We start from the raw sequence: 15,047 nt of genomic DNA on the forward strand, positions 1-15,047 counted from the left end.
AAAGAAGAGAAGGAGGTAACTTTCCTTGTTGTTTCTTTGGACTTGACTTGGTCATCAGTTTCACAGCCTGCAGTTTCACTTGTTTTATTGTTGTTCTTTCCATTAACATGTTGTAGTGTGTTGATAGTTTTCCTGGTCCTGTCCACTTCATGTTGCATCATTTCAAGTAAGTCTTTCCATGCTTCCCCATAGTTTTCATATTCACCCTTCCTTGTAGCCCAGTAATATTTTCTTATATTCATGAAGCAGAGCTTTTTTTTTAATATTGAAAGCTCATATGTTCTTTTAAAAAAATTTCTTAAATGATGTTTATTTTCAAATCACATGTAAAGAAAGTTTTCAGCATTCACTTTTCTAAAATTTTGAGTTCTAGACTTTTTTCTCCCTCCTCTCCCCAAGATGGCAAGCAATCTGATATGTTATACATATGCAATCATATTAAACATATTTCCACATTAGTCATGTTGTGAAAGAAGAATCAGAACAAAAGGGAGAAAACTAGAGAAAGAAAAAAGAAGGTGAAAATAGTGTGCTTCAATCTGCATTCAGACTCCATAGTTCTTTCTCTGGACGTGGATAGTATTTTTCATCACAAGTCTTTTGGAATTGTCTAAGATCATTGTATTGCTGAGAAGAGCCAAGTCATTCACGGAGATCATTGTACAGTTTTGCTATTTCTGTGTACAGTGATCTCCGTTCACTCAGCATCAGTTCATGTAAGTCTTTCCAGGTTTTTCTGCAATCTGCCTGTTCATCATTTCTTATTGCACAATAGTATTCCATAACATGCATATACCACAACTTGTTCAGTCATTCCCCAACTGATGGACATCCCTTCTATTTCCAATTCTTGGCCACCACAAAAAGATCTGCTTATAAATATTTTTGTACATGTAGGTCCTTTCCCCTTGTTTACAATCTCTTTGAGAAACAGATCTGGTAGTAGTACTGCTGGGTCAAAGGAGATGCACATTTATAGCGCTTTGGGCATAGTTCCACATTGCTCTCCAGAATGGTTGGATCAACTCCACCCACAATGTATTAGTGTCCCAAGTTTCCCACATCTTCTCCAACACCCATCATTTTCCTTTTCTGTTACATTAGCTGGTCCAATAGGTGTGAGATGGTATCTCAGCCTTTCTTTAATCAGTAGTGATTTAGAACATTTTTTCATATGATTATAGACAGCTTTAATTTCTTTATTGGAAAACTGCCTATTCCTATCCTTTGACCATTTAGCAGCTGAAGATGGAGCAGAACTTTTTAGCCAGTCACCAGTTAGTGGACATCTATTTCATTTCCAGTTCTTTGCTAGCACAAAAAGTACAGCTATGAATATTTTGTCTGTGTCTTTGGAATCTTACTCTTTGTCATTTACCTTCTTGGAGTAAATATGTAGCAGCTCACTGCTCTGGGTCAAAGGGTATGAATACTTTAGTTGCCTTTTTTTTTTAGAGGGGGGAGGGCAGGGCAATTGGGATTAAGTGACTTGCCCAAGGTCACGTGGCTAGTAAGTGTTAAGTGTTTGAGGTAGCATTTGAACTCAGGTCTTCCTGACTTCAGGGACTGTGCTCTATTCACTGCACTACCTAGCTGCCCCTTTAGTTGCTTTCTTTACATATTTTCAAGTTGCTTTTCAGAATGGTTGGACCAATTCACAGCTCCACCAACAATGCATTAGTGTGCCTGTCTTTCCATAACCTCTCTGACACTGACTATTCTCATCTTTTGTCCTCTTTTCCAGTTTAATGAGTGTGAGGTGAAACCTCAAGATTGTTTTATACTTCTTTTAGTATTAGCAACTTTAGAGTAATCTTTCCTATGGTTATCAATAGTTTGCAGGACTTCATTTGAGAGTTCTTGTTGATTTTATTGATGAATGGCCAGAGATTCCACTGCTAGGGACCTTTTCTTCTCTTACATGGCCACTAACCTGATGTAGGCCCTTATCACTTCTGTCTTCCCCTCCCTCTACCTCTCTTCCTTTCTCTTTCTCTCCCTATCCTTTCCCCTTTCCCTCTTTCTCCCCTCCCTTCCCTTCTCTTTCCCTCTTCTCTCTCTCTCACCCCCGCTCTCTCCTCTCTCTTTCCCTCTTTTCCTCACACTCTGCCTCTGTCTTTCTCTGTCTCTCCTCTATCTCTCTTATTCTCCCTCTCCTTTACCCTCTGCACCAGGTACATACATATATTTCTTTTAGCTGCCGCTATATCTTGTCTCTAGTCAGTATACTCTGGAGCTATTGTTTAGAATGAGGGCAGGGCGAGTTCCCCTTATGTGCTTTGCTAAGAGCAGTTGTCATGGAGGGTTGTGTCTGATTCTGGGCTGTTTTTGGAAGGATCAGTTGACAAGATGGAGAGAAGGGCGATTGGACTGAGCTCAGGCTGAAGGAATTGGAGATGTTTACTAAAGAGGAGAAGCTGCTGCAGCTGACTTCCAGTCCTTGGAGGCCTGTCTTGTGGAGGAAGGATTAGCCTAGAGGACTGAACAATGAGGAGCCATGAGGGGAGGCTGCAGAGAAGCTGACTGAGGCTTGAGATTGTTGGGTATTCTAGGCAAAGCTTCCTAATGGGCTTCTCTTCTGAGTGCTTGAGGAGTATGGATTTCCACATGTCAGTGACAGTTTGGATGCTGATGCATCAGCTGTCCATTCCAGCTCTTTGATGGTTTAATCTGACAGAACTGGAGGCCCTGCGAGACCCTATTACCCTAGGCAGGCAGGGAGGCAACCCCAGCTTCAGTTTTTGGCTGCTTGATCAGTCTCTGCTCAGTGAGTGTCTTGGTTGACATGTTTACCTGGCCTGGCTTTTCTAGGGTCACTAAATGGGGAGAGATGTGACTTTATTTTTCTAGTATTGGGTGGCGGGCCTGGGGAGTTACCTCCAGGACCTAAAATTGTTTCACACATACAGAAAATCTCTGATGTTGCTGTGGAGGCCTGTGGGAGTGAAGAAAGATTTGAGGCTGGGAGGCAGACCCACCAACAGGCTTTTGCAGTAGATCATGTGGGCTTGATCCAGGATGGTGACGGTATCAGAGGAGTTAGGGGGTCAGAGAGTCGATCCCTAGGTGACCAGCCTGAGTGACTGGGCAATGTTGGTGCACTGGGCTGTACCTGGAAAGTTGGGTAAAGGGCAACTCATGGGTTTTTTTTCATGAGTTCAGTTTTAGATATTAATGAGAGACTCTTGGAGTTTGGGATTTAATAAAGATTCTGGAGAGGAGCAAATCACTATAAATGATTTCTGTGATTTTACTTCATCTGTAAAATGGGCAGGTCTCTGACTTAGGGGCCCATCCTGCTTCTGCAGCTTTGTCAGCAACTAAATGTGTGACCTTGGGTAAGTCAGCCTCTTCTCCCAGGTATGTCCTGAAGTCCTATTCAGTGCTGACATTGAGGAATTTTTACGTCAGGGGCCCTAATGGGGTCAAGAAAGGCTTGTCAGGTTGATGATCACAATTCATAGTGTCCTATGGTCTGTGAGGCACTTTCCCTGGCTATTCTTAGTGCTCCTGGCATCTTCTTAGGTGTGGCACCTCTGGTGTAGGGCAGAGACCCTGTGTGGGTGAGGGTCCTAGTGCTGGTGAATGTGGTGGGAAGGAGTCTGCACGCAGGCCTGGGCTGTGAACCTTGGCTTCTGGGCTGCTGTCTTAGAGCCAAGTTTGGGGATCTCCTGAGTCCCTGGAATGACTGTGCTGAGTTTCTGAGTCCATGGGGAGAGGATGTTTAATTTAAGTGAGGTGTAAATGAACAGCTCCCAAGCGGCTCTAGGTGTATGATTTTGGGGGAGGGGTTCTCTTGGCCTTCCTTTGTGTCCCACTCCCCATCCGTCTGTTCCTTAGTCTGCACTCTTCCCCCCCGCTAGCTACTTCTCTTTTCTTCCCTTGCCTCCTCCTTCCTTCCCTTGCCCCTTCCTTCCTTCCCTTGCTTCCTTCTTTCTTCCCTTATCCCTTCCTTCTTTCCCTTGCCTCTCCATTCCTTCCCTTGCCTCCTTCTTCCTTCCTTTGCCCTTTCCTTCCTTCCCTTATCCATTTCTTCCTTCCCTTATCTCTTCCTTCTTTCCCTTGCATCTTCCTTCCTTCCTTCCCTTGCCTCCTCCCCTGCCAGCCACTCAATGTAATGGGATGCAATGAAATGTCTGTTTACCCAAGATGCAGGGCTGAGTCTGACCCCTCTGTGGGTCTTTTCTAGTCCGGGGACTCCTCGTTTCCTTGGTCTCACAGGTAAATACAGATTGAATCTTTTTATAAAGGCATATTATTTACCTCATTAAGTGTGTGTTTTGGCACATGTGTTATTTACCTGATACACACTCAGGGCTTCAGAGCAGCCATTTCTCTGGGCTGTGTAAACATTGTACACAGATGAGTCCTCGATGGGTGCCGTGGGGATGGGTCCCTTCCTTGCTTCAGATTTGGCAGCCCCATGGAGGGGCATGTTTTGCTTCATCTCTTCCCCTAACCACCTCCCCTGTGGGTGACTAGGTTCGATTATCTCTTTGGTGCCCAGGGAGGGGCCTGCTGGATGCTCCTGGACTTGGGTCCTTCTAGGACTCTTCCTTGGGCTCTTTGCCCCTGGGTCTCTTCTGGGGGCCCACTGGTGTTTCTTTCTACCTCATCTGAAGAGCACTTTGACCCTGTGCAGCCTGGTGCAGAGCTCATCTGTGGCATTCATTTGGCCATTTGGTCTTTCCTTCCCAACCGGGCCGTCCCTGTATTGGCAGAGGGAATGCCCATGGGCAGTGGAGAGTATACAAGATTTGTCATGAGAAGCCCTGAGTTCTGATCCTGCCTTTGCTGTTTGCTGCTAGCATCACCTTGTGCGAGTAACTCCACACAGCAGAAGAACTCTGACTTGATCCCTCCATCCCCACTGTATGTTTTCCTATGTCTCTTCCCTTTTGTGCCTAAACTTTTTGCAGTGAGTGCCTCTACTGCCTTTCCTCTGTCTTCTTAGCTCTGCACAGTCTGATTGCCATCCTTCCATTCACCTGAAAGAGCCCTCTTCACAGTTACCAGTGAACTCTGAGTTGCCAAACCTGATGACCTTTTCTCAGTCCTTGGCCTTTCTGTAGCTTTTGGCATTCATTGTGGATCACCTTCTTTCTACTTCCTTCTCTCTCTCCTGGTCCTTCTCCTGCCTGTCTGATGCCTCCTTCTATGTGTGTTTCTGGATAGTCTTCCAGATGGAGGCAGCTGACTGTGGGAGTTCCTTAGAGTCTTTGTTTCTCCCTCTAGACTGTCCCCCTGGTGATTTCAGCAGGTTCCATGGATTTGTTATCATTTCTTTGCTAATAGTTCTCAGCCTACATCCAGCCCTTACCTCTTTCCTGAGCTTCAGTCTTATATCTCCAGTGGTCTCTCAGACACTTTGAGCTGGATGTCCCACAAACATCTTAAACTCGCCACGTCCAGAGCTGGCCTCCTGACCTTTCCTTCCAAGCCTCTTCTCTTCCCTCGGTCAGTTGCCCTGGCTTATAATTGGGCATTATCCTTCACTCCTCACTCCTTCCCTGTAGCCAGTCTGTTGCCCAGCCCAGCACATCTCAGGTGCTGCCCCTTTTGGACTCTTCCAGTGTCCTGGTATGGGTCCTCTCACCTCACGCCTTCACTGTTGTGATAGTCTTTTGGTTAGTTCCCTTGACTCGTCTCTCCCCCCTCAGTCCGATCTCCAAAATGTCAGCTCATTCCTTCTAAAGTGCAGCTCTGACCACGCCCCCTTCCAGTTAATTCTAGTGGCTTCCTGTCACACTGTCATGAACAGGCCTTCTCCGACCTTTCCAGGCGATCTAGTGAAACTGGCCTTCCCACTGCTCCTTGAGCCAGACACTCTCCCGATTCCCATCCTCTCTCCTCCAAAACCCACTTTCTTCACAAAGCCTCTGCTTCTGTCTTGTTCGTACATAGATGTTTGTGTGCTGGCTCCTCATCACACTGGGAGATCCTTGAGGACAGGGGCTGCTTTTGCCTTCCTTGTATTCCCAGCCTTAGCACAGTGCCCAGGCACGGAAGGATTGCTTGTTCCTTGCCTGACTGTGCAGGTGCCCGAGGCCTGTGCTGACCCTGGGCTCCTGGGCTCTGAGCCAGGCTGTGGCACGTTATGAGGGCCTTTACTTTCCCACAAGTCACTGCTGCGTGGCTAAGCCCTGGTGCTTTCCTTGGAAGCGATGTGGTCATGGTGTTGCCAGGTGAGGCCAGAAGAGCTGACCCCGCCTGTCTGCTCTTGTGATCCTGCTTCCCCCAGCTTGGGAGGCCAGGTGTGGTGCTTGGGACAGACTGCAGCATGTTCACCGGTGGCACGTGGAGGAAGGATGAGTTTTGTCCTGCTGGCCCCTAGGGCAGTGGTGGGAGGAGGGTGCAGACAAGCAGACTGAGGCTGGCTGGATGGGAGGAAGACCTTCCTAATCATGAGAGATGTTCCCCAGTGGCCCGGCCTGCTTCAGGTGGGGCCCCAGGGGTCTGCAAGCAGAAACTGTGTGACCATTTGCTGGATACATTGTAGCGGGACATTCCTTTCTGGTTTGGGTTGGATTGCATGAGACACTCCTGCAGTGCCTAGTTGTGCAGCAGATCTCAGCCTGTGCAGAGGGAGGTGGAGGCCCAGGCCCAGCCCTGGGACTGATCAGATCAGGGTGTGCGGAGGAGGGGGGCTATGCTGATGCTATGGATGTTGGGAAATAGCCTTGGGGGAGGAGGCACCAGCCTCTAAGTCCTGTGGCCTGAGTCCTAGGGAAATGTGAGCCAACTTTGGGCTCAGCAGCTGCATTTTTATGGGCTCCTTTTGCTGTTACTTGAAAAGGCTGTAAAACAGCCCTCTTCAGGTGGGACCTGAGGTAATATTGATCAGATTGCATCAAATACCTATTTCACATAGAAGGAAACAGGCCCAAACTAGGCTGGAAGATTATCAGCTTTGACTGGCCCACGCATGGTGAGAGGGTCTTTGACTCTAGGGACTGGTCCTTTCTGTGTTCTGAGAAGTGCTGCTCTGTCTGCCTCAGTGGGTGGGGCCTTGAGCTGACCCCCAGGAAACCCCTTGACCCCATCAGTCTTGTTCTGTGGACTGCCCTGCCTGCCCCAGCAGGGGGAGCCTCAAGCTGATTCCCAGGAGATCCCCGTCCCCCTCATTCTTGTCCTGTGGGCTACCCTTCTATCTTAACACCGCCTCCCGCCAACCCCCACCTTGACAGGGGTGGGTTGGTAGATCTGGGGTTCTGTGACTGTCTGGTTGCTCACTAGAAGACCCTGACAGTATGAAGCTGCCTATCTAGCTGGAGCCCCTCATGTGCATAACTTGGGAGACTCCCTGTTCCAGGCTGCTGATCTAGTTAAAGGAAAATGTATGTTAGGAGGTAGAAAAGAGGAGCAGTGAGGGGCCCTGGTACCAGGGAGGCTGCTGGGGATGGAATCCTGACTCCGGGGGGCTCTTTGCTTTTTTCCTTGGAGCAGTACATGCTGTGGGAGCTTAGAGGGGGAAACTGACCTAGAATTGGGCATTCCTGTCTTTGCGTGTGGCCCCTTAGGTAATTGGATTTGAGCATTGGTCCTGTGGCTCTTTCTGCCTCAGCTAGATAAACAAAGTCTGTCCCATCAGGCTTTTGGCGCAGGAGCCAAGGCAGCCAGAGTGATGTGGTCACCCAGTTTCACAGACCTCAGGAAGCCCCTTCAAAGTGATCCCTAGGTTCACTGCCTTGATTTCCCCAGACTGAGGTAGATGCTAGCCTTGAAATGGACATGTTTTTGTCTAGCAGTGAAGCAGATTGGGGCCAGCTGTGTCCTTCCAATTCTGGACGGGTCCTGTGTAGTGAGTGTCTGGAGAGGCAGAGGGGGTTCCCTCTTACTGCCAGGATCAGATTCAGACTCCTCTGTTAGGCTTTTCAAGCCTTTCATGGCCTGGCCCTTCATCGTACACATACAGTGAATCTAGCTGCTCTGGTCTTGCTGGCATGTGTCTGCCACTCCATCCCCCATCTCTGTGCCTGCCCCTGGGCTGCCCCCAATTCCCCAGACGCTCTCCTTCCTCTCCTCTGTCTCAGGAGGCCTTTTCTGGTCCCTCAGAGATTGTTTTCCATGTACATTGATCATATCTGTACCGGGTTATTTGCAGGTTGATTCTCCTGGTTAGGCTACTGGCAAGATCTTTGAGGGAAGGGACAGTTTTTGCCATATTTGGACAGTACCTGGCACTTAGTGGGTGTTTAGGAAATGTGTGATGACTTACTGACCCGTGATCTGGTTTTCTCTCTTCTTGCTTGTGGGGTCTGTGGCTGTCTGAGCTGGTCAGAATGCCAGGGCAGGGAGGAGGCCACAGTCTCTCTTCTCTTAATTGTTGCTTTGGGGTGACCCTGCGTGGGACCTGGCTTTGGAGCCTGTAGTTTTTCTAGGCCACAGCCGTGGGCAGCTGTGTGTGGGCTAGTGCCCCGGGGAGGGCTGGTGGGCCTCAGGGAGCCTCCTGCTGGTGGTGGGGGGAGAGTAACAGCGTGTCTTTTGTCCCCTCCTCCCTCCAGACTTCTAGGTGTTCAATGGTAGCAGCATTTGGCCGTCCTGGGATAGTGAGGCTCTCTCCAGACTCGCTGTGGAAGGCGGGGATAGTGCTGGGCTCTCCTCCTCCTCCTCCTCCTCCTCCTCTTTCTCCTCTTCTTCGTCCCGGAGCTCGGCTCCATATCCGGCAAGACGCTGGCGACTCACGGCTTCGGGGTGGCCATGGCGGCCATGGCAGCCATCCCTCCGCAGAGGTACCACTACTTCTTAGTGCTGGACTTCGAGGCTACCTGTGACAAGCCGCAGATCCATCCTCAGGTGACTGCAAGGGGCCTTGAGAATGGGGTGGGGGTGGGGGTGGGTGTTGCCAGAGGCCCCCAGGGCATGTGGCCACCCCTCTTCTGACAGCTTCTTTCTGTCAGACCTGGGCTCTCTTCAGCGCCTGGGGAATGCCTACTGGGTGTTGGGGTGTGGGGGGACAGGGCGAGTCATGGTTGGCCAGAGGAGAGTGCTAACCTTTTTGGGATTCTCAGGGTGAATCTCTAGACTTAGAAGGGACCTCAGAGGGTATCTGCCCCACCCCAGGGGTGCCATAGTGCATGGAACACAGGCCTGGAGTCAGGACCACCTGAGTACAGATACTAGCCGGGGGACCCTGGGCAAGTCCTAGAGTCTCCCTTTGTCTGTTTCCTCAAGTGTAAGATGGATTAACAGCAGCACTAACTTTTCAGGATTGTTGTGAGGGTCAGAAAGTCATTTGTTGAGTCCCCAGTACAGAACTGAGCATGTAGAAGGTACTATGTGTACAGTGAGGGCGTGGGCCAGGTGACCTCTGTGCCCTTTCTAGCTGCCAGCCTCGGAGATTGTGGTCGTGGGAAGTGTGTGAAGGGGAGCAGGCTGACTCTGCTGGGGCCCAGAGGCCGGCAGCCAGGGTGGGTCCTGGGAGGCTGTGAGCGCTTTGAGCATGGGCACATCAGGGACACCCAAGAGGGAGGGGGTTCTCCTTTGGTGGGAGGGATCTAGACACCCCCTTCAGAGGGACTGTGGGCTCCGCAGTTCTGAGATTGCTCTGTGCCCTGGTGCGTGCTGTGGGCCTGTGCTGGGTCCTTGTGGAAAAGATGGGGCCAGACTCTGCTTTCCTTCCCAAGCCTTTTCTGAGGTTGCTGTGCTTCTGGCCTCATCTGGGTGTGGCAGTGAGGGGTACGGTACAAGTGTGGCAGGGGAGGGGACAAGTTGGAGGGCATGGAATGGGCTGGTATGATTGACTGGGTGGAGTAGTCATACCCTGGGTACAGTCAGGCTTGCCTTGCTGTATTGATTAGTGTGGCAAGCTTTTGGGGAAGGTAGTGAGTCTTGGACAAGGCCTGGAAAGATGGCTGGGATTTGGGTAAGCAAGGAAGCCTGGTGCTAGAGGGTAGACCTGGGACTCCTGGCCCAATTCAGGGGGAAGGCACTCATGTTCCCTGCAGGGGCAGGTGGCAGGATGGCACAAGTGAACTGGGGAGAGACTTCGGAAGAGGGATGACAGATTGGGCTACTGGTAGATTGGCTCCCAGGCATGCCCTGGGGTGGCTGAAGGAATGGGGCTAGTTCCTGGACAAGGGAATCTGTTGAGATGCTATTTTTGAGGTGCATTGGATGGTACCTCCCACCCAGGAGAGCAGAGGGCCAACAACAAGCAACTGGCAATGGGTGGTGGGCCAAGAAGGCCCTGGGTCAAGGGGGGAGCCTTCTGTGAGGCAGCCAGTGGTGCCATAGTGCATCTGGAGTCAAGAGGACCTGAGTTGAAGCTGTGCGGCCCCAGGCCAGGCACTTCACCACTGCCTGCCTCAGTTTCCTGAACTGTAAAGTGGAGATAATAATAGCCCCTGTCTCTTGGGGTTGTCATGAGGATTAGATGAGATAGCATTTGTAAAAACACTTGGAAGGGCTATAGAAATGCTGCCTCTTGTTAGGATTCTTTTCCATTTTACCACATATAAAACTATCAGATATCGGCTCCTCTGGCTAGCCTTTAAAATAACACCCTTTGTAGCCTGACTCCACTGTACCTCGCTAGTCTTATCATGTATTTATAGAATAAATTTTATTGTTTTTAATGAAGAAAACCTGATTTTCTCTCCCCACCTTCCCCATTGGCAGAAAAGTAAAACCCTTGTAACAAATTTGCATAGTCAAGCAAAACAGATTCCCCCTAGGGTGATGTCCTTCTGTAGCCTGAGCCCAAACCCCCTGTGTTGGGGAGCGGGTCCTCACTGACCCGCCAGACTTGTTGGAATCCCGCCACACTGGTCTTGCTGTGTCTGGAATGGCTTCCCTCCTGACCCCTGCCTCGGCCTGAGGAGCTCCTCCTACCTGTGGCCCCCCTTCCAGGCCCGCGGGCCTCCCACCACCATCCTGTGTTCAGTTTGCATGCACTTCTCTCTGTGCTCTTTGTCCCTTCGGACAGAATGGTGATTGCTTAAACTGTGCTTGTGGAATTAGATTCCACATGGAGATGTCTTCTCAGTCTCTTGGGTTTCATCTGTAAAGTGAAGGTCTCGGGGCAGGAAAGCCTAGCTGTTCTTCCGCTTCTGAGCCGCTCTGAGAGTGTGATAGAGAACATGCCATGTGAGCCCCTCTGGCCTCGGCCTGACCCTTGGGGCCTGTGCCGGTGGCAGGATGAGAGCGTGCTAGAATCCCAAGCTTCGGCAAGGCCGAAGAGCTGGCTGATTTAAGGGTATTAGGGTCAAGCTCAGCCCCTCTTGAAATCACCTCAACTGTATCATTATAAAAAGCCCACTTTTTTTCTCCTTGAGCATCTTTCATGTGTCCTCATCTTAGTGAGAGATGGTTGCGTTAGAGGCAGAGGAGTGCTTCTGGGCCTGTTCTGTCCATGGCTGGGTCAGCTCCCTGAGCAGCAGGGCTTGTGTGTGAGACCCCCCTGCTGGACATCCCCAGACTAGATCAGGGGCCTTCCACATCCCCTTCTACCCCAGGTCTCTGCTAGGAGAAACCACTCGATGAAGTTTGTTGAATGAATTCTGTGTGAATGAGGAGTGCATAAAGGACCTGGGAGAGGGTTAGCCTAGAGAAGGCTCAGGGAGGGAGCGGAAGCTGTCTTCAAGCATTTGGAGAGTTGTGTCCTGTGGAGGAGGGATTGACCCATATCTCCTTGGCCACAGAAAGAGGAATCAGGAGTAGTGCAGGGTCCGTGTAGAGGTCCGTGTTGAGGCTTTGTGTCAGGAAAACAAATCCTCCTACTGAGAGTTGTCCCAGTGTGGGAGGTCCCTGTCCCTGGAGTTCTTCAGACAGAGATTGGGTGGCACCTGTCTGAAGCCCTTTCCCCTTGAGCTTCTCCAGGAATGCCTATGACATGGAAGCCCAACTCAAATTCTGACCCAGTTGCTACCTACCCATGTAATGCCTGGCAAATTATGTGAGGGTGTTGGACTGAGGGGACTTCCAGGGCCTTTCCAGCTCAGCCTCACCACAGAAATGACATAGTTTTGGAGAGTTAGCCTTCAGGAGTCAGTGCCAGGAGCCCTTCATGCTGGTGCTGAGGGCAGCTTCCCCAAAGCTGTATAAACACTGACTCTCCCCATGGGCCATCCTTCTTCATAGAGACACCCTCTTCTGCATGTGGACATCTTTCCCTGAGGCCTGCTCTCTGGAACTCTCCAAGGAATCAAGTCTGGTTCAGAGGGAGGCCCTGCCAACAACAGCTGTGAGTCAGGGGTTTCTCAGTGTCTCAGGTCTTGCTTCTAAGAGCTGGCCTGTTGGTCTTGACAAAGAGAAAACTGATTGGGGGAAATCCTGAGACGTAGAGATCCCTTTAGTGTGCTGGGATTCTGGAGAAGACCCTTGACCAGAACAACCAATAGCTAAAGGAAAATGTGTTGGGTCAGTGCAAACCCTGTGTGATCGGCCTTCTTGTTTTCTGTACCACTGTGATGGTTATTCCCAGTTTATAGATGAGGAAATTGAGTCTAAGACAAGGGCAGGTAGGGATCCCCCACTCAACTAGAAAGTGGAGCCAGGAGTTCTTGAAGTTGGCTCTTCCAGTCTGTGCTCTCTGACCTCCCCAGATTGGCAGATGGAAGGAACAGTTCAGCCACAAATAGGCCTCAGTTTCCCATTAGGGTCTTCATGGACCTGGATCTCAGCGATCTTGAGGCCCGTCTTGGAGAAGAGATGAAGGATGAGCCTTAGGAGAAGAGCAGGATGTACAGGGAGCTCCTTTTTCCTCCAGACCTTGTGGGGTTTCAGGAACCCCCCTGCTTTCCCCTCCCCTCCCCCCATCCTCTAAGAACACTAGGGACTGCAGGAAGGAGGGGAAGGATGGAGGAGCATGCCGCCTCAGGCCTTGAAGGCCTGGAGAGTGCTCAGTCGATTTGGTGAGGACAGGGCCCTCCCTCAGCTCCCCCCAGTGATTAATCCACAGGCATAAGCTTGTGTTGTAGCCAGATGTATGGTGGGGGTGGGGGTGGGGGTGGGGGTGTTGCTTGACCAGGGACTTGGGCCTGGGAGGGGAGAGGAGGGGAGCCCTGATGGCCAGGGAAGGCTTTTTTCACAGAAGATGTTGACTTAGATTTTCAGAATACATTTTTACTTCCTCTAAATGTGGGGCCTACAGCTCCTCTTGTTCTACCCCCAGTGGATGGAAAATGAGCTTCTCTGAGTGTTTCTAGAGGTTTGCAGCCTGTACTACCCAGTCTGAGGCTTGGCTTGGCAGTGCCTTTGGTTGGGCTGGGTCTCACCCAGCAGTGATGGTGTGTGAGCTGGAGGGCAGTTTTGTGTGAACAAGCCAGCATCCCTGGCCTGGTTTGTGAGGAGGGGTCCAGCATGGCCTTGTTGGCGCTTCTCTGGCCCTGAGATTTTCTTGCTGTCCCAACTGCCATGAAAACCATCTCCACTCTGTTGCCATGTATTCCAGGGTCTGTAACTTTGGAGAAAAATGACCTCTGGGATGGAGGTTTCCTGATGTTTGGTCTGAGTCCGATGGGGATTTCTTTCCTTAGGAAAGTTTGCAGAAACTCCATCTGCATTTCAGGTTAACCTGCCAGTAAATGACTTTTGCTTTTGCTTATATAGAGAACCATTCAGGTGCTGTTTTTAGGGGTGGGGGCAGAGTCAAGGAGAAGGGGTTGGGCAGTTGGAAGATTCCAGAGGGTTGGGCAGTTGGAAGATTCCAGAGAGTTGAGATTTCATATGTGTTAGACATGGGCATCCTGGCAATCCTCCATGAGGAAGGAAGGAAAGTGTTTTGGAAAAGTTGAAGGAAATTTAAGATTCTCCTCCCCACACCCTGGCCCCCCTCCTAGTCCCAGTTAAAATGTATCTCCTCCCTTGGGTGTTCCTGCCCTGCGGCCCCAGCCAGTGTCCCTTGCCCAGTTCTGCTTTGGAGTCCCCCTTGGGGGCTGTAAAGAGGGCCTGAGTAAGGACTGACTGCCTTGCACTCTGGTGTGATGAACTGGGCTTTGAGCACCCCCTGGAATCATTGTGCCTGGCCCTGTGTCCACAGGGAAGGCCCTGGCGTTCTTCTTTTAAGCTGGGAAATGAAATGCAAAATTGACATTAATGTAACATTATGGTGGAGATTAAATGCACCCAAATCAGGAAATTCAAAGTTATGCTCAACACAGTGTCGATAACTCAGGCTCCCTTGGCGCATACCATATTTCCTGTTAGCGTGGAGGGGTTATATGTTATGGCATTAAAGCTGGCGCTGTGTGCCAGACAAGCAGGGCAGAATGATGGGCGGGAGAGCTCAGTGAGTGTGCTTGCAGGCGCCCCTGTGTAGGGAAGGCCTCGTTTCTTCCAGGGTCACTGTTAGTTCCCCAAAGACAGTCAGGGTCTTCCTTGCCTCTCTGGTTTTTCTCATAGTCTGATGACTCAGTTGCCCCTTGGAGGTTCAGAGGTGTGGGTCAGGAAGACTTGTTTTTTCTTTGTCTAGGATTGTGGCATCCTCATGGGGGCCTTCTCCTGGGTGTTTGGTGGGTGTCTCGTGGGCCCAGGGAGTGGGATGGATCTGTTGACTTTCTCCAAGCTGCAACCTGCCTTTATTTTCAGCCAGACCAAAACTGCAGGAGGAAAATAGCCCTGAGGGGGTAGGAAGGGGAATGAAACAATGTGAAGTGTACTCAGGGTTTGGACTGCTCTGGCTCCTGGGCCTTGCCCTGGAACTGCCCTGCTGAGCCCCTTCTGTGCCAGGCGTAGCCAAGAGGTATTGGCTCTGGGCGCTGCCAGCCTCCCCTGGGACTCCTCCCACCTGTGTCTGCCCCTTCTGAGTCTCCCTTGCTGGCTCCTTAGCTGTGCCCTGCTTAATAGGGCACAGAACCCCCTTCTCTTCTCTCTGCTTACTTACCTCGCTGTTGTTGAACACCCTCAGGTGCCAAAGATTCCATGATCTTCTTGATGCAGATGTTTCCCACATTCAGATATCTAGCCCTGGTCTGCCCTCTGAGCACCCAGCCCACGTTATCACTTCCTGTGGGACGTCTTCACTTGTATGACCCATCAGAGGCATCCTGAACTCGGTGTGGCTAAAATGTAATTCAGTATTTCCCTTTTCCTAGACTTCTCTGTTT

The 15,047-nt window shown here is 50.6% G+C and overlaps 1 protein-coding gene across 1 annotated transcript in view; it reads left to right on the forward strand.

Moving 5' to 3' along the window:
• LOC138165418 (ERI1 exoribonuclease 3-like) overlaps positions 1–15,047 on the forward strand; it is a 367,493-nt gene that overhangs the window by 196,080 nt on the left and 156,366 nt on the right. Inside the window, 2 exon segments of the mRNA XM_069093754.1 lie at positions 8,505–8,636; positions 8,638–8,796. Coding sequence (XP_068949855.1) covers positions 8,520–8,636; positions 8,638–8,796 — 276 coding nt within the window. The 5' untranslated portion in view covers positions 8,505–8,519.

Source organism: Petaurus breviceps, unplaced genomic scaffold (assembly GCF_028583685.1).
Source record: "Petaurus breviceps papuanus isolate PSGF00001 unplaced genomic scaffold, PetGlider_PUasm1.0 208, whole genome shotgun sequence".
In the NCBI taxonomy this organism is placed as follows: Eukaryota; Metazoa; Chordata; class Mammalia; order Diprotodontia; family Petauridae; genus Petaurus; species Petaurus breviceps.